Genomic DNA, 25400 nt, shown 5'->3' on the forward strand with positions numbered 1-25400 from the left:
TGATTGTCTTCTAATCAGGCCCAGAGGACCTGCACTCTTTGCCAGGCATTGCCCTGGAAGTGTGCCATGTGGGGAGGGACTGGTCAGCTCCACCTCAGTCCTCGGGAAGGTGACAGGACAAGCCCTCCCACAGTCATCCCCGGGCACTTGAAGGCAAAGAAAAACACAGCACAAAGTGTTTGGGAGGGCAAAGGAGGAAACGGGGTACACTTGGACTTTGGGAAGGCCTTGGCCATGGTCTCCCATCATCTCACAGCCAGACTGAAGCAGTGGATGATGAGGGGATGGAAGTTTGGCTGGATGACCAGGCCCAGAAGTCACCAGTGGTCTGGAGCTGTCCTGGCAGCCAGTCACTGTTGTCATTCCTCTGTGCCCAGCACTGGGACACTACTGTGATGCACATGAACAATTGTCTATGTCCATTGACCACAGACCTTCTCTTCTGGACGGGAGGAAAACCACTCAGGTTCCCAGTGACCTTTGAAGTCAACGAGAAAGTTTGCTCAGGTGACCTGTGAGTTTCTTGTCCCACTGCAGACATTGCTGCTCAGATCCAGGGCTGCCTGGCAGCTCCCCCCAAACAGCCCTGAGCATTTCCTTTGCTTCATATTGTCTTTTTCCTTTTTCTCTGCTCACAACTTGCTGCCATTGACCATCCCTGTATCTCCCCCTGCAAACAGCCCGTGTCTGTTTGCCCTTCCCTCCTGGCCCCACTTGGCATCACAGGAACATGCACCCTGGGGAGCAAGATCATCCAACAAGCGCTTCATTAATAGTCTGTAGCACCCTGCAGTGCCTCGGGCTGTTCCCTTGCCAGAGGCACCCCAGGCCACACACATTGACAGCATGTGGATTATTCCTGGCAATCCCAGTCTTTGGGCACTGCACTCCATGCACATCCCCCGTTCATTAGAGGCTCCACGGGAGGGCAGCTCTGCCAGAAAGAAGGACACATTGACAGAAGGCCTTGGGGTCAGAGGGATGGCTTGGTGTGGCTGTAGAAACCCAATACTCACAGGACAAACACCCAAAGCACAGAAGCTGCTGGACAGTAGCTGGGAATCACTTGGGAAGAGAGATGGGTGCCTCAGCCCTGCTGGAACGTGACCAAGTGAATCAGCTGCCTCAGGGAGTCCTTGAGCTCCTGGTTCCTCAGGCTGGAGATGAGGCCCCTCAAGCACCCCTGTCCCTGGGGCACCACCCCCGTCCCTGGGGCACCACCCAAGTGCCCTTCAAGAACCCTGAGCCCCCAAGTCCTCCAAGCACCTCTCCTGATCATGGGGTGCCCCCCAAATTCCCCCCAGTCATTCCCCCCACCCCCAGCATCGCTTATTTATTGCCAATAAAGAGAATTTTCCCTCCCCCACCCCAAACCTTTGGGTGGGGGGTGGGGACCCCGGGACAGCCAATCACAGCAAAGGGGGAGGGTCTTTGGGCAGGGCTGGGCACGCCCCCACAGGTAAGAACTCCCCTGACCCCCCTCCAGTTCCGCTCAGTTGCCCCCTAAGTCGTGACAGGTCAGTGAGGTGCCCATCCCCCACTTGGGCGCGGGGGGAGGGGGGGGGGGGATGTGGCCAATCAGGGCCAGACTTTGGACCCCCTGAGCTGGGGAGGAGGGGCAGGTGGGAGACCCACATCTGGGGGGGGTTGGGGGGTGCGAGATTTGGGGGTGTTTCTGGGGGGGTTTGGACCCATATGTGGAGGGGGTGGATTTGGGGGTGGGAAGGTCATTTTTGGGGGGAAACTCACATTTAAAGGGGGTCCGGGTGGAGTGGGACCCACATTTGGGGGTTTCTGTGGGGCAAGACCCACATTTGCCCTACCCCCAGGGCCCCAAATGCCCCCCAGGACCCAAATAACCCCCCAAAATCCCCTCCAGGACCCCAATATCCCCCTCCCAACTTCCCTCAGGATCCCAAAATTCCCCCCCTCGGACACAAAAAACTCCCCAAAATCCCACCAGTAACCCCCCAAGCCCCCCACATCCTTCCCTCTACCACTCTAAGGACCACAACCCCCCACCAAATCCCTCTCGGACCCCTGAAGACCCAAATAACCAACCGAAATCCCCCGCGGACCCCTCAGGACTCCCCCTAAACCCCAATATCTCTCCCCAGGACCACAATAAACCCCCCAGGGCCCCCCAAAAATCCCTGTCAGAACCCCAATAAGCCCTCAAACCACCTCCAAAAGCCCCCAGACTCCTCCTCCCCACCCCCCCGAAGACCACAACTTCCCCCTGCCGGACCCAAATAACCCCCCGAAGTCCCTGCAGGACCCCAAAATCCCCTGCAAGACCCCTTCCAGAACCCCCAACCTCTCTCCCAGATGCCCCCTCAGATCCTCCCCAGAACCTTCTCGACTCCCCCAGGATGCCAAAATCACTCCAAGGACCCAATAACTCCCTAAGATCCCCCCAAGAACCCCTCAGGACCCCAATTACCTCCCAAAATCCCCCCTCCAGATCCCCCCAAAATCTGTCCAAGGACCCCAAAATCCTCCAGGAACTCCCTAGCACCCAATAAGCCCCCAAATCCCCCTCCCAAACCCCCAATATCCCCCCCAAATCCCCCTTCAACGACTCCAGTAACCCTCCAAAACCACCCCCCCCCCCGCGATTCCCGAGCCACCTCTCCCCGCCCTGAAGATCCCAAGATTCCTCCCTGGACCCAAATAACTCCCTCCAAATCCCCCGCGAGCACCCCAATAACGCCCTTCTCCCTCTCCCCAGGACCCCCCACCATGACCTGCGAGCCCCCCGCCCCTCTCTGGGCCCCCCTGCCGCCCCCCCACCGCCTCGTGTCCCTCGCCCGCGCGTGGCTGGACGAGGACCTGCCCTGGCCCGACGCCACCGTGGGGGTCGCGGGGGACGCCCCGACCCGCGCCCACCTCCTCAGCAAGGGCGGGGGCGGCCCGGGGGGCGTCCTGGCGGGGGCCCCCTTCGCCGAGGCCGTGTTCGGGGTGTCGGGGTGCCGCGTCACCTGGAGGGTCCCCGAGGGGGGGTCGCTGCCCCCCGGGCGGGCGCTGGTGGCCGAGGTGGAGGGTCCGGCCGGGGGAGTCCTGACGGGGGAGAGGGTCGCCCTTAATATTTTGGGGCGCTGCAGCGGGGTCGCCTCGATGGCCGCGAGGGCCGTGGGGGTGGCTCGGGGACAGGGGTGGGGGGGGGTCGTGGCGGGCACCCGAAAAACCACCCCCGGCTTCCGACTGGCGGAGAAATACGCGCTGGGGGTGGGGGGCGCCGACCCCCACCGGGGAGGATTGGGGGGGGGGCTCCTCCTGCTCAAGGACAATCACCGAGCGCTGGCGGCGGCGGCGGGGGGGCTCGAGAAGGTGGGCACCCCGAATTTTTGGGGAGTAATGGGTCGGAGGACCCTTGAATTGGGGGGGTTCGGGGAGGGGGGCCAAAGTCTGGGAAAAGACGAGGGGGCAACTCCGATTTGGGGGAAGAGATGCATAAATTGGGGGTTTCTGGGTAGAGAGACCACGAAATTTGGTGGAGTGTCGATATTTTCGGGAGGGGAGGAGGGGGGACCCCGGTTTGGGGGGCTGGAGCAGGTGGGCACCTCGAAATTTTGTGGGGAGGGCACCCGTATTTGGGGCTTGATATGGGGTAAAAGGTAGGTGGGGGACCCCAGTTTCAGGGGGGAGAAGGAGGGGAAACATCGATTTGGGGGGGTGACCCCTAAATCGGGCATTCTGGGTGGAGGGACCCCGAATTTGGGTAGGGACACACTGATTGGGAGACAATGGGTGGAGGGCAGACAGAAGGACCCCTGGATTAGGGGGAAATGGGTGGGGGAACCCCAATATTTGGGGGGAGGAGCCCAATTTGGGAAGGAAATGGGGGGGGGCCCTGAATTGATGGGTTCTGGGTGGGAGGAGAGATGACCCCAGTTTTGGTGGTGTTGGGTAGGGGGGACTCCTGAACTGGAGGGGTTGGAGGTGGGGGCCCGATTTTGGGGGGTTATAGCTTGGGTGACTCCAAACTTCGGGGATGGTGGGCGAACACTGATATTGGGGGGGAGGAGACCCCAATATTTGAGAGGGGCACTGAACTGGGGGGGAGATGAGTGGGAGGGACCCCCGGAGAGGGTTCTGTGTGAGGGGCGATGTGGGGGGACCCCTGAATTGGGGAGGGATGGGTGGGGGAACCTCACCCCTCCCAGTTTGGGAGGGAAATAGGGGGGGAGTCACACCTGAATTGGGAGGTCCTGGGTTGGGAGATCCCAAATTCAGAGGACAATAGGTGGGGGAACCCTAATTTTGGGGGGAAATGGGAGACATCCTCGAATTGGGGGATTTGAGAAGCGAGGACCCCAATTTGGGGGGATCAGTGCGGGGGGGTGGGGAGAGACCCCAGTTGTGGGTCAACGAGTTGGGGGGGATGACCCCATTTGAGGGGCTCTGGGTGGGGCACCCTCTCTTTTACCTCACCCCCAGCCCATATCGGGGCTTGGTGGGGTCCCTCTGGGATTCCTCCCCCTCATCCTCCTCTCACCCCCCAGATGGTTTTGGGGGTGCGCCGGGCCGGGGGATTCACCCGCCGGGTGGGGGTCGAGTGCTCCAACGCAGCCGAGGCGCTGGAGGCCGCGGGGGCGGGGGCCGACATCGTCCTCCTGGACAACCTCTCCCCCCAGGTGAGCCCCCAAAATCCGGGGAGGCAGCCCCAGGTGTGGGACTGGACCCCGAAAATAGGGGAACCCCCTGTATAAAATGTGGGGAAGCCCCATAGATACGGGGGGGTGAACCCCATTTTTAGGGTCAGTGGGTTGGAGAACGCCAGTTTTGGGGATCAGCGGGTGGGTAACTCGTGGGTTTGGTTGGGGGGACCCTAGTTTGAGAGGTTTCTGAGTGGAGGGGACCCCGATTTTGGGGGTCAGCGGGTGGGTAACTTGTAGATTTCTGCCTTGCACACCTCCAGTTTTGGGGGTGAGGGGCTCCTCGCTGACGTGGTGCCCCCCGTGTCCCCCAGGAGCTGCACTCGGCGGCAGCGCAGGTCAAGGCTGCGCACCCCAGGGTGACGGTGGAGGCCAGCGGGGGGGTCGTTTTGGGGACCCTCCCCCAGTTTTTGGGGCCCCACATCGACGTGGTGTCCATGGGGTGTCTGACTCACAGCGCCCCCGCCCTGGACTTCGCGTTGCGGGTGCTGGAACCCTAAAATCCATCCCTGGGCCCCGGAAAGCCACCCTGGGACCCCCTAAATCCCCCCCTGGGAGGGGGACCCCGAAATCCGGCAGTGGGTCTTCCCAGCCACCAGGGGGCGCCAACGGCTGAGGACCCCCCCCCGCCCCAATATCCAGGGGATCCCAAAATCCATCCTGGGGCCTCCCTAAACACATGCTTGGACCCCACATCTTCACCTTGGGGTCTCCCTTACCCAGAGAGGACCCCAATGCCCATCCTGGCGTCCCCAGGGTCCCCCCAAACTCTTCCCCCCTCCAGGGGTGACCCTGGATCTCAATCCTGGAGTCTCCTCACCCCCCTTTTCTCTCTGTACCCCCAAATAAACCCCTCCCACACCTCCCCCCCACGTCTCCCCAACATTTTTTGGGGGCATTGCTCCCCAAACCCCACCAGTGAGTGTGAAAACATCCGCTTTATACCGATCAAAAATAGAGGGGGAGGGGAGGGGGGGAGGGAAGGGTGTCACGACCGCCAACCCATTTGAGTCCCCTACTCAAAATAGTGGAAATTCTGCTAATCAGGGAGTGGGATCCAGCCTTTTGTGGAAATTGGCGCTTGGGGAACAAGTCTGAGTTCAGGACAACAGTTTGAGGGGTCCAGAGCCCAGTTTGAGGGACCCAGATCTCAGTTTGAGGTGCACAGACTCCAGTTTGAGGTGCACAGACCCCAGCCTGGAGAGCCAAGATCCCAGTTTAAGGATCTTAAACCCCAGTTTCAGAGGCCCAGAGCCCAGTTTAAGGGGCTCGGACCCCAGGGGATGGGTTAGGGATGAGCAGGAAATCTGGCCATAAATTACTGCCACCAGCAAGGCACTGTCACCCCTGCACAGGACCCCATCCCATCCCAGGACCCACCCTGTGAGTGTGATCCTTTATCCTGGGATCAGCACCCATCCCATGAGTCTGGTCCCTTATCCCAGGAGCAGCACCCATGCTGTGTGATCCCTTATCCGAGGACCAGCACCCATCCCCTGAGTGTGATCCACTCTGGGACCAGTGCCCCCTGCTGCGGTCCAGCCCCAGCCCTTCCTGGTGATCCCCCTGAGTCACCACCTTCCAGGAAGGCTGCAGGCCAGGCTTCTCCTTATCTCACCACCTTGGGAAGCTTCACCCTGGCATTCCTGTTTCCAGCCACATTACCCCCCTCTGCATCTTGACCCTCTTGAACCCTCCCCATATCAGCTCATTCCTGGGTCACAGATCTCAGGAGCTTGTTCCTTACCAAAGGGTTATTGATTCTGATCTTGGAAGTCCCTGGAAATAATGTCTCAGTTCTGTCCATGCTGTCCCAAAATCCCTCCCCGCAGCAGGAACACCCTGCAGTTGCTCAGGTTCCTGAAGCAGCTGCACCTGTTTGTGACAGATGTTACCTGTGCCATTACCTTTCCATAGGGATACCAACCCCCCCTTCCTGCCTCTGGGATTGTGTGTATGGGGGGGGAAGATCCCAGTTAGTGAACTCCAGTAAAATCCACTCTGCTCATTGGAAACCCCACCTGTTAGAACCTTTCTCTTAAAAGGGATGGAGAAATGTTTCTGCATCCTGGAGCTGTGGTGATAATAAATCACCTGAGGAGCACTGAGGAATTAGGTGTGCAGGAACCGTGCAAATAAGGGATGAATAATCCATGGACAGAAATTGGGCTACTCAGCAGTTAAACTCCCAGCTTCAGTCAGGAATGTGACCTGTGGAGCAGAACCTGTGGTGCACAGGACACAAGCTGGAGAGGGAGTGTTTCCCAGCCCTGAAATCACGTGTCCCGTGGCCTTGAAACTGGATTTAAAACTGGAACGTGAAAATCTTCATTAAACATTGGAATAACATAAAGTTACAAATTAACTTTAACTCAGCTGCAGGGAGAAAAGTCACAGAATCATCAAATTACTAAGGTTGGAAAAGATCTCCAAGGTCATTGAGTCCAACCTGTGACCAATCCCCCCCTTGTCAACTAGGCAAGAGCACTGAGTGCCACGTCCAGTCGTTCCTTGGGCACCTCCAGGGATGGGGACTCCACCACCTCCCTGGACAGCCCCTCCCAATGCCTGACACCCTTTCCATGAAGAAACTCCTCTTGATGTCCAACTTGAACCTCCCCTAGCACAACTTGAGGTCGTTTCCCCTTGTCCTGTCCCTTGTTCCCTGGGAGCAGAGCCCGACCCCCCCCCCCCCGGCTCCTCCCTCCTGTCAGAGGGAGTTGCAGAGCCAGAAGGTCCCCCCTGAGTCTCCTTTTCTCCAGGCTGAGCCCCCCCAGCTCCCTCAGCCGCTTCTCACAGGACTCACGTTCCAGCCCCTTCCCCAACTCCCGTCCCTATTCCACCCGTACCGGAGTGAAAAACCAGCCGCGGTCTGAACAAAGCCCGTGCGAGACCACGATCGGCTGCTTTTAACGAGGTGCCTTCACCCGATCCGCGTCTACCCAAGCCCACCTCCGCCCTGGGCAGGGGCCCGGGGCTCTCCTGGCCGCATCCACCCAACCCAGCTCCCGGGGAGCCCCGAGCCCAGCGCGGCTCCGAGGGCGTGGGGTAAATTTCCCGCCGAAAAAGGCTTTTCCCAGGGAAATCAAAGCAGCTCTTTCCCTAAAGTGTCATCCCGATGAAACGGGGCAGCGGCGGGGGAGGGGCGCGGAGGGGAACCCGGGCCGCTCTGTTCGGGGGGAGCACGGGGTTGTTCGGGGGGGGAACAGGGACGTTCGGGGGGCGAGGATGTTCGAGAGGGCAAGGGGATATTCGGGGGGGAAAGGATGTTCGGGGGGGGGGGCACGGGGCTGGTTCGGTGGGACACGGGGCTGTTCGGGGGAAGCACGGGGCTGTTCGGGGATGTGGGGGGGCACCGTCCTATTCCGTGGGCGGGAGGGGGCCGGGACCGTCCCACTCTGCTCCGCCCCCCCCCAAGCCGGACACTGCCGTAGCCGCCGCCGCGATGTCCGCGCTCAGCGTCAGCCGGGTGAGGGGGCTCGGGGGGCTCGGAGGGGACGGAGAGGGCCAGGCTCGTGCTGGGGCAGGGGCGCCGCTGCCAGCCCCGACCCCGGGGGTCTCGTCCCAGGGGCGGCCTCAGAGCTGCTGCCCCCGCTGCCCCCGGGATCAGTGCCCGCTGCCCCTCCCAGGGGTCGGTGCCCTCTGCTCCCCGAGGGCTGCCCGTGCCGTTGGTAACTGGGAACATTCCTTACGTTGGGATCCACCGGGCCCCCTCCCCAGGAACTGCGCCGGCGCTTCCAATTCTCCCCGTGATTCCTGAACTGGGGGAAAGGTGAAGGGCGCCGGCCCGACCGTGTCCCTGCGCTGTCCCTCCGGTGCCGCTCCAGTGTCCCCATGGCCACCTGCCCCAAGCGTCACGGTGACCGGGGGGGGGGAGAGGGGGGGGGGTCCGTCCGGGAGCGGCGGGGGCTGCGGTTCTCACAAGGGATGCTCCAGGCACCGGGATTTGGGGTTCAGGCCCCGGCAGCGGGGCCAGAGAGGGCGGAAGGCACGAGGAGCTGGGGTTAGGCTCAGGGCACAGAGAGGTGACCGAGCGGGCAGGTGCTCGCCCAAATCCATACACGGAATCACAGACTGGTTTGGGTGGGAAGGGACCTTAGAGACCACTCAGTTCCACCAGTTCCTGCCACAGGCAGGGACACCTTCTGCTAGACCACATTGCTCCAAGCCCTGTCTGACCTGCCTGGGAACACTTGCAGGGATGGGGCACATAAACTGCTCCAGCATCTCATCCTCTGTGTGTGACCTTTGGTCCTTTGTCCCTCCTCTGTGTGCCTCCTGCTGTGACCCTCTGCCCAACCCTCACCTCCACCTGTCTGAGGGTGTTGGTGTTTCCAGAGTCACCTCAGCGATGTCCTTGATCTTGCACAGCCCTGGGACAGGAGAACCACGAGACCGAACGTCTCTAACACAAACTTGACAGCTCCTTTCCACAGGGTGTCACCTTCAGCCTTGTTAGGAATTCAGGGCTTTTCCTAGTTTCGTCTAAACTTTTTGGTGGACAAGCTGCATAGGACTGGATCATCCTTAAGGAAAAAAACCCAGCAAATCCCAAAGGAAAACAAAAACCAACCAAACAAAGCTCCCACAATTGCAATTCCCTGGTTTTTTTCTACCTCATCTTTCTGTCAGTTCTAGCTTAAACAACGTGTAAAATGTTTGGGAGGGTTGAGGTTTGTCTGGAGGTTTCCTGGTATTATTTGTTTTATTTTCCTGTGGCAGCAGTTTGGCAAGAAAGCTCAGGCAAGAAGGGAAAACCTGGATGAGAAGGGAAAATATCATTTTACAACATCTGTGGCTTGTGAAAACCCCACGGATAACACTTCACCTTCTGGAAGCTGCCCCCCCCATTCCCTGAGCTGTGCATCACTGACTCCACAGCTCTGCCTTCCAGGCTCTATCCCAGTTCTTCCCACAGTTCTTCACCTTTTGGTTTTACAGGTATTTTCAGTATTCTCTGAAAATACCTTTTTTGCCTGTGTGACACCTGTCACAGCCTGTGTCCCTCACCAGCACCTTTGGGATGTGCCCCTCGCTTCAGCCCGGGACATTCCCTCATTCTCACACTCCTTTTCCTGCAGCAGCTGCTTCGGACCGTGGTCTGGCATGGCTGGAGGTCGAGCTCCAGCAAACCTGCCCCAAATGTGCACCTGAGCAAACCTGGGGCCGGGTTCAGCTTCGGTGAGTGTGGCAGGGCTGGGGAGGGAGGGAACAGGGAGGGACAAATGGCAGCAAACGAGACAAAAAACCAGAGACCCTCTCCCAAAAAAACCCCAACCAACCCCAAAAAAGCCAAACAACGGCATTGGAGTTCAGGAGGAATTTCAAGGTAGGTGTTTATTTGGAATAGATTTCTATTCTTTTTATAAAAACTATTTGAAATCCGAAATCCCTTTTCCTTTCCAGCTCAGGACTGCTGGGGGGACGTGTGTGATATTTCTGAGACCTTCTTTTACCTGTCTTGAGCTCTTTTCATTGCCAAAGTTACCTCAGCATTGAACGATGATCCTGCATTGGCTTTTAAACTGTTAAAAGAACCTTGTGTAGCATCAGGGGAACGCAGTGGGTCCAGGGATGTGACACACAGATTCCTCCTCACTTGAGCTATTACAGCAAATTCTGTGGGGCAGCAGCAGATGTTTGACAGGTGTTTTTACTAAAACATTTTGTTACCTGGCACTTCCTGCTCTATTTTCAGTATTTTTTGAATAATTTGGTAAGTAATGCTGTTGTGGGCATTGCTCAAAGCTCAGGAGAGTTTCAAAGGGAAGGAGAAAATTGAAAATCTTTGTGATTTTTTTACCTCTTATTTTCCACTAGAACTGACAGATGAACAGAAGGAATTCCAAGCCACTGCCCGGAAATTTGCTCTGGAGGAGATTATTCCTGTTGCTGCTCAGTATGACAAGACTGGCGAGGTAAATCCACCACACAGCAGGGGAAAAACAGACTTTTCTCTTAATGTGAATTTTGAAATGTTACCTGTGATAATCAGTCGTGATTTTTCCTGTTCCAGTATCCTGTGCCACTCATCAAACGGGCCTGGGAGCTTGGGCTGATGAATTCCCACATCCCAGAGAGCTGTGGTGAGTGATGATCCATTTTAATCCCTAAAATAAACCAAAGAAAAGGCCTTGGAGGGGATTTATGTGTGAAATTGTGGCTTATGTGTAAAATTACCAGTTGCACCCTGGAGTAATCCCAAAAGGATCCATGGGCAGGTGGGCACACACAGGTGGGCCAGGTGGGTGTTAAACACTCGAAATTCAGGAATGGATTTGAAAAATCATGTTTCATGGTGAGAAAATCATCAGCACAGTCTGGCTGGGATACCCACAAATAACCTGGAAAAGGAGGTCACTGGTGAGACTGACTTAGTGGGTGTGGAAAAATAGAGACTGATGCCTCCCAAGATCTGTGGGAGAAGGTCATGGAACAGGGTGTTAAAATGAAATTAAAAATGGGAAAAGAGATTGACACAGGAAAGGGGAAAAGTGATCCAGACTTCCCAGGTAAAATGGTGTCTGCTGCACCAGTCCCTGCCTCTGAAAAAAGGGAGTTGGGGGTTCTAATAGGTAGTTTTGTGAGGTGTCAGAGCCCTCATGGCCCTGCCTCTGCTTCCCAAGAGCTTCTGGGGGAATGCTTGGATGTAAAGCAGTGACAGATCCTAGTGTCACCTCCTGGCCATTTTGTGCCACTTGTTCCACCTTGAGCGCAAAACTCCCCCAGAACCGTAAAATGGGATTTTTAAATCATCTGACTGAAATGAAAATAAAGAAATAAAATAACAAAAATATAAATCTGACAGCACATTCTTTCCCGAGCCTGTGGGGGGATGTCCAATGGAATGCAGTGCACATGGGGGATGTTTGGATAATAAAAGCTTGTAAATCACTAATATTTTCCGCTTGAGACTCCACTGAGCTCTGACCTGTCCCCTACAGGGGGATTGGGGCTGGGCTCCTTCGAGGCATGTTTGATCACGGAGGAGCTGGCCTACGGATGCACCGGGGTGCAGACAGCCATCGAGGCCAATTCCCTGGGGGTGAGTCCTGCTCAGCCCCAAACTGCACTCTGGGACCCTCAAACTCATCTTTGCGTCCTTTAAACTGGGGTTTCAGCCCTCAGAACTGGGATCTAGGCCCTCCAAACCGGGCTCGGTCCTCCAAACCGGGTTTGGGGCCCTTGAAGTGACGGATTAATGCTCTGAACGTTGCCTTGCAGCAAATGCCGGTGATCATCGCTGGGAATGAGCAGCAGCAGAAGAAATACTTGGGAAGGATGACAGAGGAGCCCCTCATGTGTGTGAGTGTGACCAGGCAGTGACAATAATTAGTTAATTAATTAGCTGATGACAGAGGAGTCCCTGACGTGTGTGAGGGTGACCGGGGATCCATCGGTGCCCACAATTCCACAGTAATTTCATGGCTGCCCAAACTCAGGCCGTTGATTCCTCGGGATGCTGGCGTTTGTTTCCTCCAGGCCTACTGTGTGACGGAGCCTGGCGCGGGCTCGGACGTGGCCGGAATCAAGACCCGGGCGGAGCGGAAGGGAGACGAGTACGTCATCAACGGGCAGAAGATGTGGATCACCAACGGCGGGAAGGCCAACTGGTGCGTTGGCTGGAACCGGTGTGGCTTCGCAGTCCCACTGGGCTCTGCTGGTGTTCCTGGAAGGGGCTGTCACCAACCTGAGTGCTCCGCTCTGTCACCAGCTCATCGGGACGAGGCACCAGCAGCCCCTGTGGGTGCCCAAACAGGGAATGGGGTGATGACGTCACAGCTCGGTGACGTCATGGCTCGATGATGTCAAAGCCCCAGTCAGGAATGCAGCTTGATTTGGGCTGAAACCAAACCAAATCCGCTCTGCTTTCCCCTTGGGACAGGGAGTTACTCAGCGTTCACTCACAGAGAGCTCAGGTTACCCAGCCCTGCCCTGGCTCTGGGACAGGGATCAGCTGCTTCTGACTCAGCCACGAACCTCTCCAGGGAAAACAGGAAAACTCTGGAACTGGGGAGTTACATTGAATTTCCTTAAGGGAAGGCATTTCCAAGGAGTCCCAGAGCCTGCCCAGCACAGCAGGGCAGCACAGACCCTTCCCCAGGGCTCAGCACGCCATCCCTCCCCACCCCAACACACCAAGGCTTTACAGTTCAAGAGGAAAAACTTTATACAAAAAGTATCTACAAAAATTGGAGTTTCTCACTGTTTAACTCCTTGCTTGAAGCAGAACCATCACAGAGACTCTCCCAGCACGTTCCTGACCCCCAGCAATGGGATTTCAGCAATTGCTAACAGAAAAAAATGCATTTACAAGTGATACTGAGTAAAATTGAGATATTGGCAATTGAAAGGATAAGGCTTTGCACACAATACTGTATTCCCTGAGCAATAATCCTTACGGATGTTCTGAGAATTGGTTTATTTGGGGCTACTTGTGAGGCTGAGTGTGATATTGAGACACAACTCATGGAGAAGGCAGAGAAGCTTTGCAGGTAGATCTGAGGGAATTTCATTAAGTCTTGATGTTTGCAGGAAGAGAGGCCCTGAGAACACTGACATTTCTTACACTGCTCCCTCCTCGTTGGTTGGGGGTTTTTTTGGAAGGGCTCATTAAAAAGGTTTCCTGTATGGTACACAGATAAAAACTGGGGACACTTATGCCCAGCAGTGTCTGCTTGCTGAGGATGAGCCGAGCCCCCGTCTCTGTTCCCCCACAGGTATTTCCTGCTCGCCCGCACTGACCCCGACCCCCGAGCCCCGGCCAGCAAAGCCTTCACGGGGTTTATTGTGGAGGCCAACAGCCCCGGCATCCAGATCGGCAGGAAGGTGAATTGGCAAGAGCTGATTAATGTTCAGGGGGGTGAAGGTGTCAGCAGCCAGGTGGAGAACTTCCCCCAAAACTTCACGGTTCGCTGGAATTTCGCCTGCTCCTGCCCCAGGAAGGCGCTGTGGAGTTCTCTTTGGGGGGGGGGAAACAAAAACAAAACAAAGAAACTGCCATTTTTAGTAGCAGCAAAACTAGAGATTGAACATTTGGAACTTGAAAACCTCATTTATTTAGGAATTTGTCTGTTGGCAGCACAGCTGGGTCTCACAGCTGCCTTCACTGAGGTTCTTGGCTGTTTCCTATCCCATGTCAGAGGGTAGAATTGAATTACACATGTAACTGAATCCTCCAAAGGATAAACTGAACCAGAAAAAGCCAAAGGAGAGATTCTAGCCCCAGGATTGATATCCCACACAGTGGGACAGGTCAGGGCCTTGCTGGGCTGGGAAGGCAAAGTTGGTATTTCTTGTCTCTATGATTGGTTTTAGCTAAAATTGAAGTGGTTTGGGGGGAAAAGAAAGCTGCTTTGAGTAAACTAAATCTCAGAAGAATCTGATTTAGTGGCACCTCTGTAAATTCCCTTTTCCAGGAGCTGAACATGGGCCAGCGCTGCTCGGACACGCGCGGGATCGTCTTCGAGGACGTCCGAGTCCCCAAGGAGAACATGCTGATCGCGGAGGGTGCTGGCTTCAAGATCGCCATGGGCGCCTTTGACAAGACCAGGCCCCCCGTGAGTGCCAGAAATGGGCTGTTTCTAACCTAAGCTGGGGATTTCTGCCGCTCATCCTGCACTGTGCCTGCCCCAGGTGGCAGCGGGGGCCGTGGGGCTGGCGAAACGAGCGCTCGACGAGGCCACAAGGTACGCGCTGGAGAGGAAAACCTTCGGGAAACCCATCGTAGAGGTGGGTCCGAGGGATTGGGCGTCAAAAATGGCAGTCTAATTCAACATGGAGTTGAGGGATGGATCCCAGTTCTGTAGAACTCCTCAAGCACAACTTCCCAAGCGTATTGAATTTGCAAAGTAGGAAATGAAGATATAAAATCAGATTATGGGGAAAAAATTTATTCCCAGAAAGATTTCTCCAGCCCTGGCACAGGGCTATGGGGGACTCCCCGTCCCTGGAGGGTTTCACCATGTGGATGTAGCACTTGGGGACACAGTTTAGTGGTGAGGACGAGGGTTGGGCTCGGTGATCTTGACACTCTTGTCCAGCCTCAACGATTCCATGACTCCTTGAGTCCCTGAAGAAGAGTCCCTGCCCTTTGAAGCTCACCCGGTGGGTCTCCCCGCTCCCAGCACCAGGCCGTGGCGTTCCTGCTGGCAGAGATGGCCATGAAGGTGGAGCTGGCCCGGCTGGCGTACCAGCGCGCGGCCTGGGAGGTGGATGCCGGCCGCCGCAACACCTTCTATGCCTCCGTCGCCAAGGCCTTTGCCGGGGACGTCGCCAACCAGGTGGCCACCGATGCCGTGCAGATCTTTGGGGGGAACGGGTTCAACACAGAATATCCCGTGGAGAAGCTCATGAGGGATGCCAAAATCTACCAGGTGAGTGGGACAGAGCGTGGGGCCTCCACAGCGACACAGGTGTTCTATAGAGAATAATTAACAGCTGAGTAATTGCAATCAGGATGGACACGGGATGAAAAGATTTGGAGGCTGAGAGCAACAATCCTTCCATTGGCAGAAAGGCCTTAAATTTGAGATCCTCAAATACACACCGGGCAGGTGCTTCAGCTGAGCTCTCACGAGCACTAAGGAACACAGATTAATTAATCAGCATTAATTACCCTGTGTGGGCTGCAGGAACAGCTGTGGGGCTCAGCCTGTGGTGATTCACTTCTTTAGGTATTTATTTATTGGGTTTTTTTCCAAAAGAACAAACACGGTCATATTTCCTCATTTTTGGCCCACAGACACCCCTAATCCCCAGCGGTTTTTCTGCAGTGTTATTGCCAAGAAATTATTCCAGGCCAGAATTTCTCTCTTGACTCCAGTTCGTTATTCAGCAGGAAAGATTGAATTCCATTTAGCAAACCCAGGGATCTTCACCTTTCCCCTCTTTCTGACATTACCCATGACTGGATGGAAGAGATCCAAACAGGTCTCAGAGAACACGCATCACAGCTGCTGTTGTTACTGTTGATTCTGGGTAGTTGACATTCCTTTTACAGCTGACTTTAAAATTCCAACTGTTCTCACCAGCTAGGAATTTTTCCCTCCCCAAGGACAGAAAGCAGCTGTTTGCAATCTAAAAATTATCAGTCCTGATTTCAGTCCTGCCAGGGAGGAACTGAATGAGACGCAGGCCTTTGTCAAGATCAGGCTCTTTTCCTCTTCTGGGATTTTTGTTCCCCGGGATCCCAGTTATCCAATTCTCCATCACACAGATCAATCCTCAATGCAGAGCCAGGGAAGCTGGGACCTTGAAATTGTTCCAATTACTCTGATTTAGTATGAATTTTGGGGTGTGTTTCCTGCTCCCTCCATCCCTGCAAGAACTCAGAAAAGGCACTGGGCCTTACAATTCAGGCAGCTTCACCTGGAAAAGGTTCGTGTGGTTTGGGGAAGATTATTTGATTTTGAGACTGCAGAGAAAGTGGATTTGCAGGAGTGGGAGCAATTTGCCAATCCTACTTCTGGTAGAACTGGGAGCGGAAACACTGAAACCCCCAAATTCTGCTGAACTGGAGCTGCCACAGGCTGTGCCTGGGGGATCCCTGGATCCCTCCTGCGCTGCACACACAGGTGTTTGTGTACCTGGGATCCCTGGATCCCTCCTGCACTGGGCAAACACACCTGTACGCGGTTATTGCCTGTTGTGGGTCATGGTCACACTCATTTTTCCTCCTTTTCTCTCTTCCTGCCCCCGGGCTCGGCGCTGGGAGGGTCCCGGGTGGGCAGAGCTCTGGTTGAGCCCCCTTCCCAGCACTCGGCTCCCCCAGCCATGGCTCTCCCTGCAGATCTACGAGGGCACGGCGCAGATCCAGCGGGTGATCATCGCCCGCGAGCACCTGGGCAGGTACAGGGCCTGAGGGACGTGGCGGCTCTGGGTCCTGCCTTCCGGGGAAGGAGATTTTGCTGCATTTCTCCGTTAGAAACATCTGGGAAAATCCCTTTTCCTCCAAACTCCTCTTCTTGTGCCTGATCCAGCACAGGCTCTAGGACCCTATCCGTCCCTTCACCATCCCCCCCAGCTGACCATCTCAAACATCCCTGAATCCCACAGGGATCGGTGTCTCCCTTGCCCACTCTCCTTTTGGCAGCAGAGGAAGAAAAAACCTTCTCTGGCAAACCTGCGTGATCAAAAAGTGAACAAAATTTGGATTTTTTTATTTATTTCTGACTTCTTGTTGATTTGTTCCCGTGAAGGCAAAAAATCCAGCACATCCCAGGGGGCGGATTTGGGGGGTTTCCACGTGTGTAACGGCACTGATCGGCTCCCAGTGTTTACTCCTGGAGCTTGAGCAAACAGATCAGTCTCAGGGAACCTAAAAAACTGGCTTTGCCTCCTGAGGAAGGGCCCAGCTGGCTCTGGCACAGGGAACGCAGGGCCCCAGTTCTCCAGATCCATAGGAAGCACTGTGGGTTTGGGGCCTTTCATCAGCCAATTTGAGAGGAAAACAAAAGTGAATCCGTTTCTTGTGCCTTGAGCTGGATTTCCTTGTTACAGGCAAGTGGCAATGATGGTGCCTGACAGGGGCCGCGTGTCCGGGGGCCAAAGGAGCGGGATGGGGCAATGGGAATGTGGATTAACTGATCCCATGGGAAAAGCCTGCAGGAAAGGGGCTCGGTTTGGGCATCGCAGCGTGGGCTGAGCTGGGGTGACCCCAACACAGGCTGGAGATGGGGCCTGCCCAGCACAGCGGGTTTCCCTGGAAAAGGGCTGTTTGGGAGTCGCTGCTGCATCCCAATAAAAGCTGTCGTGCAGGCGGGACAGGGGTGGCTGTTCCCACACTCGTTGCACGCTCCGGTGGGATCCGGTGCAGTGTGTGGGTCCCAGCATGGGATGGGCCCCAGGTGGGGCTGGCAGGTGGGAGTGGACAGGGGATGGATGGGCTGGGGATGGAGGCAGATGGGATGGGGATGGAGGCAGATGGGACTGGGGATGGAGGTAGATGGGATGGAGGTAGATGGGATGGGGATGGAGGTAGATGGGATGGGGATGGAGGTGGATGGAGGTGGGTGGGATGGGGATTGGGCGGATAGGATGGGGATGGATGCGGATGGAGGTGGATGAGATGGGGATGGATACGGATGGAGGTGGAAGGAGACGGATGGGGGCGGGCAGATGGGGATGGGATTTGGGACGGATGGGGATTAAGGCGGATGAAGGAAAATGGAGGCGTGTGGATGGGGATGGATGCGGATGGGGGAGGATGGGATGGGGGTTGGGCGAACTGGATGGGGATGGAGGCGGATGGGGGAGGATGGGATGGGGGTAGGGCGGACTGGATGGGGATGGAGGCGGATGGGGGAGGATGGGATGGGGACTGGACGGACTGGATGGGGATGGAGGCGGATGGGGGAGGATGGGATGGGGACTGGACGGACTGGAGAGCGGTGGGTGAGCACGCAGCCTGACGGGGGAGGATCCCGCCGGCAGCTCCTCCTGCCCCGCCCGCGCTCGGGCGTCACTTCCAGCGGAACCGAGGGTAGGAGCGGCCGCGTGGTGCGGGACGGGGTGGGGGTGCAGAGGTGCCGGCGGGTTTGGGGGTCCCGGGGGGGGCTGCTGGGCGGCTCGTTCCCCGCAGGCGGCGGATGCCGCGGGCACGAAACCCCCCGGCCCTGGAGCTGCCCCACGGGCTGGGGGTGTCGAAGGTGCCGCCCCAAGGCCGCGGGGCCGGAGCCGCTGCCCCGAGCCCGGCGGGCCCAGGACGGAGCGTCCGGGCCGGGCGAGGCGGCCGCGGGAGGATCCTGAGCCCGATGCCGGCCCAGCCGAGCGGCTCCTGCGGGAACAGCCCTGCCGGCTCCGGGAAGCAGCTGCGGGCGGGTTTCTCTTGCCCGCAGCGGCGATGGCTCCAGCCCCGGGCTGTGCTCCGGGGTCCCGGCTGAAGGCGGGAGCGTCCTGCTTTGGGGACAGGGTGTGTGGGCTGGGCCGGGCCGGGCCGGAGGAGGCACCGCCTGGGCCGGGGATGAGTGCTGGCATGTATTAGCTGAGCTGAGCTGATGTCTCTCACCGCTTTAGCTCTAGAATTACTCTGAGGCCCGGCAAGCTCCCGGTCCCTTGGGAGGTTAGTGCGGAGCTTTTCCAAACTGTGGGATCAAGTTCCCATCGTCCCAAACTGTGACGCAGCGAGAGGGGGAGGGGGGCACAGGTTGTGTTTTGCTCGGTTCCCACGTTGGGCAGGAGCAGTTCTGGGCTCAGTCCTGGCTGTTGTGCGTGGGGGGGCTCTCCCCTGGCCTGAATTCCATTGTTTGGGGCTTTGTGGCCATATCCAGGGGGGAATGTTGACTCGGGGTGTCCCTGAGTGCCACGTGCGCTGCAGTGCCACGTGTGCAGCCGGGCTGGTGCAGCTCTGGGTGGGAGTGGGCAGGAGGGAACTGGCACCTCCCATCAGCTTTGCCCTAAAACCAGAATGTTTTCTGTCCCGCCCAGGTCTTTGGGACAGCCCAGGGCTGTGCCATTTTGGCTGGCCCAGAGCTGTGCGCCAGCATTTTGGAGAGTCTGCAGCGCTGCAGCTTCCGGTGGGGCACGACAGGTGAGGTTTGGGGTAACCCAGCTGCCGGCAAGGTCCCTCTTCCAGGGCGTTTGGATCTCCAGACGGGTCTCCAGCCAGCTGGAAAGGTGTGGGTGCATGTGTGCAGCTCCCTGGTGCTTCCTGGGCACCTGTCAGCTCCCGAGAGACTGATCCGTGGGGTGAGAAAGAAAACACGCCAGGGGCACTTGTTAGATTGGGTCTTTTTGTGTCTGTAAAATGCAGGTTTGGCAGTTGGTTTCATATTTATAAAGAGGATTTGAACATTCTTTTGTTGTTATCACAGCCTGTGATTTGTTCCATCTGCATCCTGGGAGACACACTGCTCATCATCCAGGCTCGGACGGGGAAAAGCCCCCGAGCCCCAGGTTGCTCCTGGGAGGAGGTGGTGCAGCAGGGCGGGGGTCACTGGGATATTATGGGGCTTTATCCAAGGGGAGGGTGCTGCCCATCCCTCTGCCCATGGTGCAGGTCCTGTGTCACATGGTGGGTGCTGGTCCCCAGCCCCTCAGTGATGGGTGGTGCTGGTCATCAGCCACTTGAGCCACCATCCATGTTTCCCACCTGCCCCTTCCCTACACTCAGGGAACAAACAGGCAGAGAGACCTGAGCAGCTGGGGAGCTCGGGGGGGAAACCAAACCCATGTGATGGATATTCAGTAATCCAAAGGAGGCAGCCTTCCCTCTTCCTACCCTGGAAAGGTCTGGAAGGCCCTGTAATTTGGAAGCTGGCAAAGCCCTTCCCTGTCAGAGGTGACAAGGAGGTCCCACAGCACCGTGTGGAAAGGGGCCCACGTTGGAGCAGTTTGTGGAGAACTGTTGCCTATGGGATGGACTCCTGTTGGAGAAGAACTGTCTCCCTCCCTCCCAGGAGGGACCCATGTTGGAGCAGGGACTGCCACTCCTCTCCCTGAGCAGCACCACAAACAACATGAGATGACCATGACCCGATTGTGACCAGGAGATGACCATGACTGTGACACAACTGTGACCTGACTCCATCTCTGAGTCCTGGGAGGATGCCCAGGGCATTCCAGTTCCAAGGAGTTGTTTTACCCAACTCCACAACCTCTATTTTTGGCTTCAGGGGATGGATCATCCCATCCCACCCTACCCCACCTCTGCCCACTGCTGATGACAACACGTGTTTGTGTTGCCCAGGTTGGGACATCTCAGCATCTCCAGGGCCAGTGGGGGGTTGAGTCCAGCATTTCAATGGACAGAGAGACCAGACTTGAACCCCTGGGTGCCCCCTGCCCCCACTCCCAGCCTGACCCTTGCTCCCCCTGGATGCCGGGATCACCGCGGGACAGGGGGGTCACCGTCAGCTTTTATTAACCCTCAATGAAAGTTTCACCGTCGACCCCCCACCCTCTCCCCAAGTCCCACCTGGGGCCCCCCAGCACCCAGGGAGGCCCCCTTGCCCCCCTAAACTCCCCCCACACACAGGGGGCTGCCCCAGCCCCCTCAGTCACGTTGCGGCCGCAGCTTCATCTCGGTGAAGGGGATGGAGACGTTGAAGCCTTTCCAGGGGAACCAGTGGATGCCCTGTGGGGAGGGGGGGTCAGGACCTCCAGAGACCCCCACAGAACCCCACAGACCATATTGACCCCTACAGGTTCCATAGACCCTGTGGATCCCTTTAGAACCCCCTAGACCCTATAGAATCCCCACAGACCCTATAGACACCTCTAGATCCCCACAGGCCCTGTAGTACCCAACAGAGACTTAAAAACCCCATAAACCCTGCAGACTCCTATAGACCCCCACAAACCCTTATAGATAGATCCCTATAGACCACCACGGGTTGCCATAGACCCCACAGACCCTAGAGACCCCCAGAGATGCCTACAGACTCCCACAGAGCCCTGTAGGCCTTGACCGTCTAGACCCTCACAGACTCCCACAGAATGCCCACAGACCCCTATAGACCCCAGGGATCCCCCCCCCCATGCCCCCAAATCTCCCCGTACGCCCCAGCCCCCTGTACCTGGTGGTCCCGGGTGGCCCCGTAGCGCCCGTTCAGGTTGGCATAGTGGCAGTTCCGGTACCACCAGGCCCCTCCATAGGCCACAGCACAGTGGGGAGGCCGGGGGTGCCCCGGGGGCTCTCGGGGGCCCCGAGGGTCCCGGGGGTCCCGGTCCCGTGTCGAGAAGGGGCTGCCCGAGTGGTAGGAGAGGGCGTCCCCTGCAGGAGGGGGTGTCAGCACCCCCAGGGACCCCAAAACCCCACAGAGAACCCCCCCCCAGGGACCCCTTGGAACACCAAAACTTGTCAGGGATCAAAACCCACCAGGCACCCCTAAAAGCCCCAGCAAAAATCCACCAGGGACCCCCAAAACCCGTCAGGGACCCCGAGGAATCCCGAATCCCATCAGGGACGCAAAAAATCCACCAGGGACCCCCAAAACCCATCAGGGACCCCGAGGAACCCCAAATCCCATCAGGGACACAAAAATTCCACCAGGGACCCCCAAAACATCCAGGAACACCAGAACATCCCAGAGACCCACCAAAGCCCAGCAGGGACCCCCCCAAACCCCAGCAGGGACCCCCCGAAAGCCCACCAGGGATCCCCCAAACCCACGGCCCCCCCGCCCCGCACCGGCGGTGCCGCTGAAGGTCCCGACTCGGAGCCGATATCGCTCCTCGGCGCCGCCGACGGCGAAGTCGCGATAGTGCGCGAAGGCGGAGTCGCGAGGGGTCCGCAGGTCCACGCGCAGCTCCGTGGGGGTCCCGGCCGTCAGCGCGTGCAGCGCTTCGTTCCCTGCGCCCCAAAACCGTCCGGCACCCCCCGAACCCCTGGGGACCCCCCGAATTCCTCCCCCAGATCCCCCCCCTCCATTCTCAAGTCAGCACCTCATTCTCCGTGCCCCGAAGACCATCCAAGACACCCCCTCAACTCCTGGGGACCACCCGGACCACCCTTAGATCCCCCGAGTCCTCCCTGGACACCCCGCAGCTGCTGGAGCCCACCCGAGTTCCCCCTGTGCCCCCTCAGGTGCTGGGTCTCCTCAAAGTCTTCCCCCCACATCCCGGGGTGCCCCTGTGGGTTGCTTTCTTCCGTGTCCCCTGGAATTTCCGGGTCCCCTCAAAGCCCCCCCGGACCCTCAAACCCTCCCAGGCCTCACCAAACCCCCCCAGGACCCCCCAGACCCCTGCCCCCCCTCACCGAGCCAGAACTCGCCACTGATGTTGCCGAAGCCGCGGGCGTACGACTCCCACCCCCGCCAGAAATCGGTGCCCCCGTCCTGGCGGCGCTGGAACACCTGGCGGGGGGTGGTCAGGGGCACCCCAAAATCCACCCAGGGGCCCCCAGTTCCACCCCAGACCCCCCCAGTGGCACTAGTAATACTCTTGTAAGTGACTCTTGTAATACTCCCCAGAAACCCCTGGAGAAGCTTCCCAGCCCCTCCCAGTGCCCCCTAGTCTCTCTTCCTGTGTCCCCCAGTTCCTCACCAAAACCTCTCAGTCCCCTCCCACTGCCCTCCAAGCCCCCCTAATCCTGCTTCAGAACTCTCTGTTGTCCCCGAGGACCCTGATTTCCTCCCATAAACATCCGTGAAGCGCTCTATGGAAGACCCCCCAGCCCCTTTCCAGTGCCCCTGTGCTCCTCTGTCACCCCCAAACGCCCCCATTGCCCCCAAAGACCCTCATTGCTCCCACAGAACTCCCTACATCCCCCCCCCCAGCCCCCTGTAGAAGTCTCCCAGTCCCTCCCGGTGCCCCAGTCCCACCAGCCAGCCGCCGCCGTCCGTCTCCATGTCACAGAAGACCCTGAGGGGCCGGGCCAGGTCCCCTCCGAGGAACACGAGGGTCTCCCGCGAGGGGCCCGGCCCATTCCGCTGCTCCTCGGCACAGTCCCGGGGGTGGGGGTGCGGGAGAGGGGCTGGGGGGCACGGGGGGGTCCCTCAGGCACCACAGGGGCTTCTGGGGACACAGGGGTGCGGGTGCCCCCTCCCCAGAAGGACCCAGACTCTCCCTGCCCAATAAACACCTCCCCACCGGGGACCCAGTGTTCCAGGTGCCCTCCCCAGAGATTCACTTCCCCCTCCCAAGGGACACAACCCCCCCCAATAAAGTACCCAGCTACCCCTTCAATGAACCCCCCACCCCGGGCATCCATTTGACCCCGCAAAGACCCAGAGCCCCCAAAAGGACCCAGGGGTCCAGGTGCCCCCCCAGGGAGCCTCCCCATCCCCCCATGCCCCCACTCACGGGTGTCAAAGGTGGCCTCGAGGGGAGCGGTTTGGGCGTCCCCTCCCCGGCCCCACAGCTGCACCCCATAATGTCCCGCCGGCTCAAGCCCCCACAGCTGCTGCGACGTGGCCTCAGGAGGCAACTGCAGGGTCTGGGGGGCACAGAGGGGGATTGGGGTTCCAGGGGTGTATTGGAGGCCCGCAGGGGGGTTACTAAGGTGCCCAAAGGGTTATTGGTGTCCCCCGGGGGGTGTAATGGGGTTCCCCAGGGTATTGAGGTGCCCAAAGGGGGCTAAAAGGGAACCCCTGAGGTGTTATTGGGGTCCCCAGGGGGAGATCACCAGGAGTGTTACTGGGATCCTGCAAGGCATTATTTGGGTCCTCAGGGGGGTATTGGTGTACCTGGGATCCCTGGATCCCTCCTGCGCTGCACACACAGGTGTTTGTGTACCTGGGATCCCTGGATCCCTCCTGCACTGGGCAAACACACCTGTACGCGGTTATTGCCTGTTGTGGGTCATGGTCACACTCATTTTTCCTCCTTTTCTCTCTTCCTGCCCCCGGGCTCGGCGCTGGGAGGGTCCCGGGTGGGCAGAGCTCTGGTTGAGCCCCCTTCCCAGCACTCGGCTCCCCCAGCCATGGCTCTCCCTGCAGATCTACGAGGGCACGGCGCAGATCCAGCGGGTGATCATCGCCCGCGAGCACCTGGGCAGGTACAGGGCCTGAGGGACGTGGCGGCTCTGGGTCCTGCCTTCCGGGGAAGGAGATTTTGCTGCATTTCTCCGTTAGAAACATCTGGGAAAATCCCTTTTCCTCCAAACTCCTCTTCTTGTGCCTGATCCAGCACAGGCTCTAGGACCCTATCCGTCCCTTCACCATCCCCCCCAGCTGACCATCTCAAACATCCCTGAATCCCACAGGGATCGGTGTCTCCCTTGCCCACTCTCCTTTTGGCAGCAGAGGAAGAAAAAACCTTCTCTGGCAAACCTGCGTGATCAAAAAGTGAACAAAATTTGGATTTTTTTATTTATTTCTGACTTCTTGTTGATTTGTTCCCGTGAAGGCAAAAAATCCAGCACATCCCAGGGGGCGGATTTGGGGGGTTTCCACGTGTGTAACGGCACTGATCGGCTCCCAGTGTTTACTCCTGGAGCTTGAGCAAACAGATCAGTCTCAGGGAACCTAAAAAACTGGCTTTGCCTCCTGAGGAAGGGCCCAGCTGGCTCTGGCACAGGGAACGCAGGGCCCCAGTTCTCCAGATCCATAGGAAGCACTGTGGGTTTGGGGCCTTTCATCAGCCAATTTGAGAGGAAAACAAAAGTGAATCCGTTTCTTGTGCCTTGAGCTGGATTTCCTTGTTACAGGCAAGTGGCAATGATGGTGCCTGACAGGGGCCGCGTGTCCGGGGGCCAAAGGAGCGGGATGGGGCAATGGGAATGTGGATTAACTGATCCCATGGGAAAAGCCTGCAGGAAAGGGGCTCGGTTTGGGCATCGCAGCGTGGGCTGAGCTGGGGTGACCCCAACACAGGCTGGAGATGGGGCCTGCCCAGCACAGCGGGTTTCCCTGGAAAAGGGCTGTTTGGGAGTCGCTGCTGCATCCCAATAAAAGCTGTCGTGCAGGCGGGACAGGGGTGGCTGTTCCCACACTCGTTGCACGCTCCGGTGGGATCCGGTGCAGTGTGTGGGTCCCAGCATGGGATGGGCCCCAGGTGGGGCTGGCAGGTGGGAGTGGACAGGGGATGGATGGGCTGGGGATGGAGGCAGATGGGATGGGGATGGAGGCAGATGGGACTGGGGATGGAGGTAGATGGGATGGAGGTAGATGGGATGGGGATGGAGGTAGATGGGATGGGGATGGAGGTGGATGGAGGTGGGTGGGATGGGGATTGGGCGGATAGGATGGGGATGGATGCGGATGGAGGTGGATGAGATGGGGATGGATACGGATGGAGGTGGAAGGAGACGGATGGGGGCGGGCAGATGGGGATGGGATTTGGGACGGATGGGGATTAAGG

The 25400-nt window shown here is 58.0% G+C and overlaps 3 protein-coding genes and 1 non-coding gene across 7 annotated transcripts; 3 read left to right on the forward strand and 1 right to left on the reverse strand.

Annotated features, from left to right (window-relative positions):
• The first annotated feature begins 2172 nt into the window (after window positions 1–2172).
• On the forward strand, window positions 2173–5524 carry LOC135406130 (nicotinate-nucleotide pyrophosphorylase [carboxylating]-like). Its single transcript, XM_064640669.1, has 3 exons — window positions 2173–3330; window positions 4506–4637; window positions 4973–5524. The coding sequence occupies exons 1-3, from the start codon at window positions 2743–2745 to the stop codon at window positions 5156–5158; spliced, it is 906 nt and encodes a 301-aa protein (XP_064496739.1). The 5' UTR covers window positions 2173–2742; the 3' UTR covers window positions 5159–5524.
• Window positions 5525–8021: 2497 nt separating this feature from the next.
• LOC135406020 (medium-chain specific acyl-CoA dehydrogenase, mitochondrial-like) lies at window positions 8022–19454 on the forward strand. 4 transcript variants are annotated; one of them, XM_064640543.1, is made up of 13 exons: window positions 8082–8127; window positions 9381–9599; window positions 9740–9839; window positions 10479–10576; window positions 10675–10744; window positions 11603–11703; window positions 11883–11963; window positions 12141–12271; window positions 13379–13487; window positions 14078–14218; window positions 14295–14390; window positions 14786–15034; window positions 16450–16825. In XM_064640543.1, exons 1-13 carry the CDS (start codon window positions 8104–8106, stop codon window positions 16519–16521), a joined length of 1491 nt encoding a protein of 496 aa, XP_064496613.1. In that variant the 5' UTR covers window positions 8082–8103; the 3' UTR covers window positions 16522–16825. The 4 variants fall into 4 exon arrangements, with proteins under 4 accessions (XP_064496614.1, XP_064496615.1, XP_064496613.1 ...); XM_064640544.1 differs by lacking the exon at window positions 9381–9599 and having other exon boundaries at window positions 8022–8127; XM_064640545.1 differs by lacking the exon at window positions 9381–9599 and having other exon boundaries at window positions 8029–8127; window positions 9743–9839.
• Window positions 18614–18697, forward strand: LOC135406509 (small nucleolar RNA SNORD45). The gene has a single exon (XR_010426306.1). It is a non-coding gene; the product is annotated as a small nucleolar RNA SNORD45 (small nucleolar RNA).
• Window positions 19455–20187: 733 nt separating the features above from the next.
• LOC135404841 (tenascin-X-like) lies at window positions 20188–23610 on the reverse strand (the record flags this gene model as incomplete). The annotated part of the gene is made up of 6 exons (XM_064639574.1): window positions 20188–20733; window positions 21176–21372; window positions 21790–21951; window positions 22357–22453; window positions 22922–23073; window positions 23403–23610. Coding segments are annotated over 6 exons (897 nt in total), but the record flags the coding sequence as incomplete, so codon positions are not given.
• Between the last annotated feature and the right edge of the window lie 1790 nt (window positions 23611–25400).

This window comes from Pseudopipra pipra, chromosome W (assembly GCF_036250125.1).
Source record: "Pseudopipra pipra isolate bDixPip1 chromosome W, bDixPip1.hap1, whole genome shotgun sequence".
Classification (NCBI taxonomy): domain Eukaryota; kingdom Metazoa; phylum Chordata; class Aves; order Passeriformes; family Pipridae; genus Pseudopipra; species Pseudopipra pipra.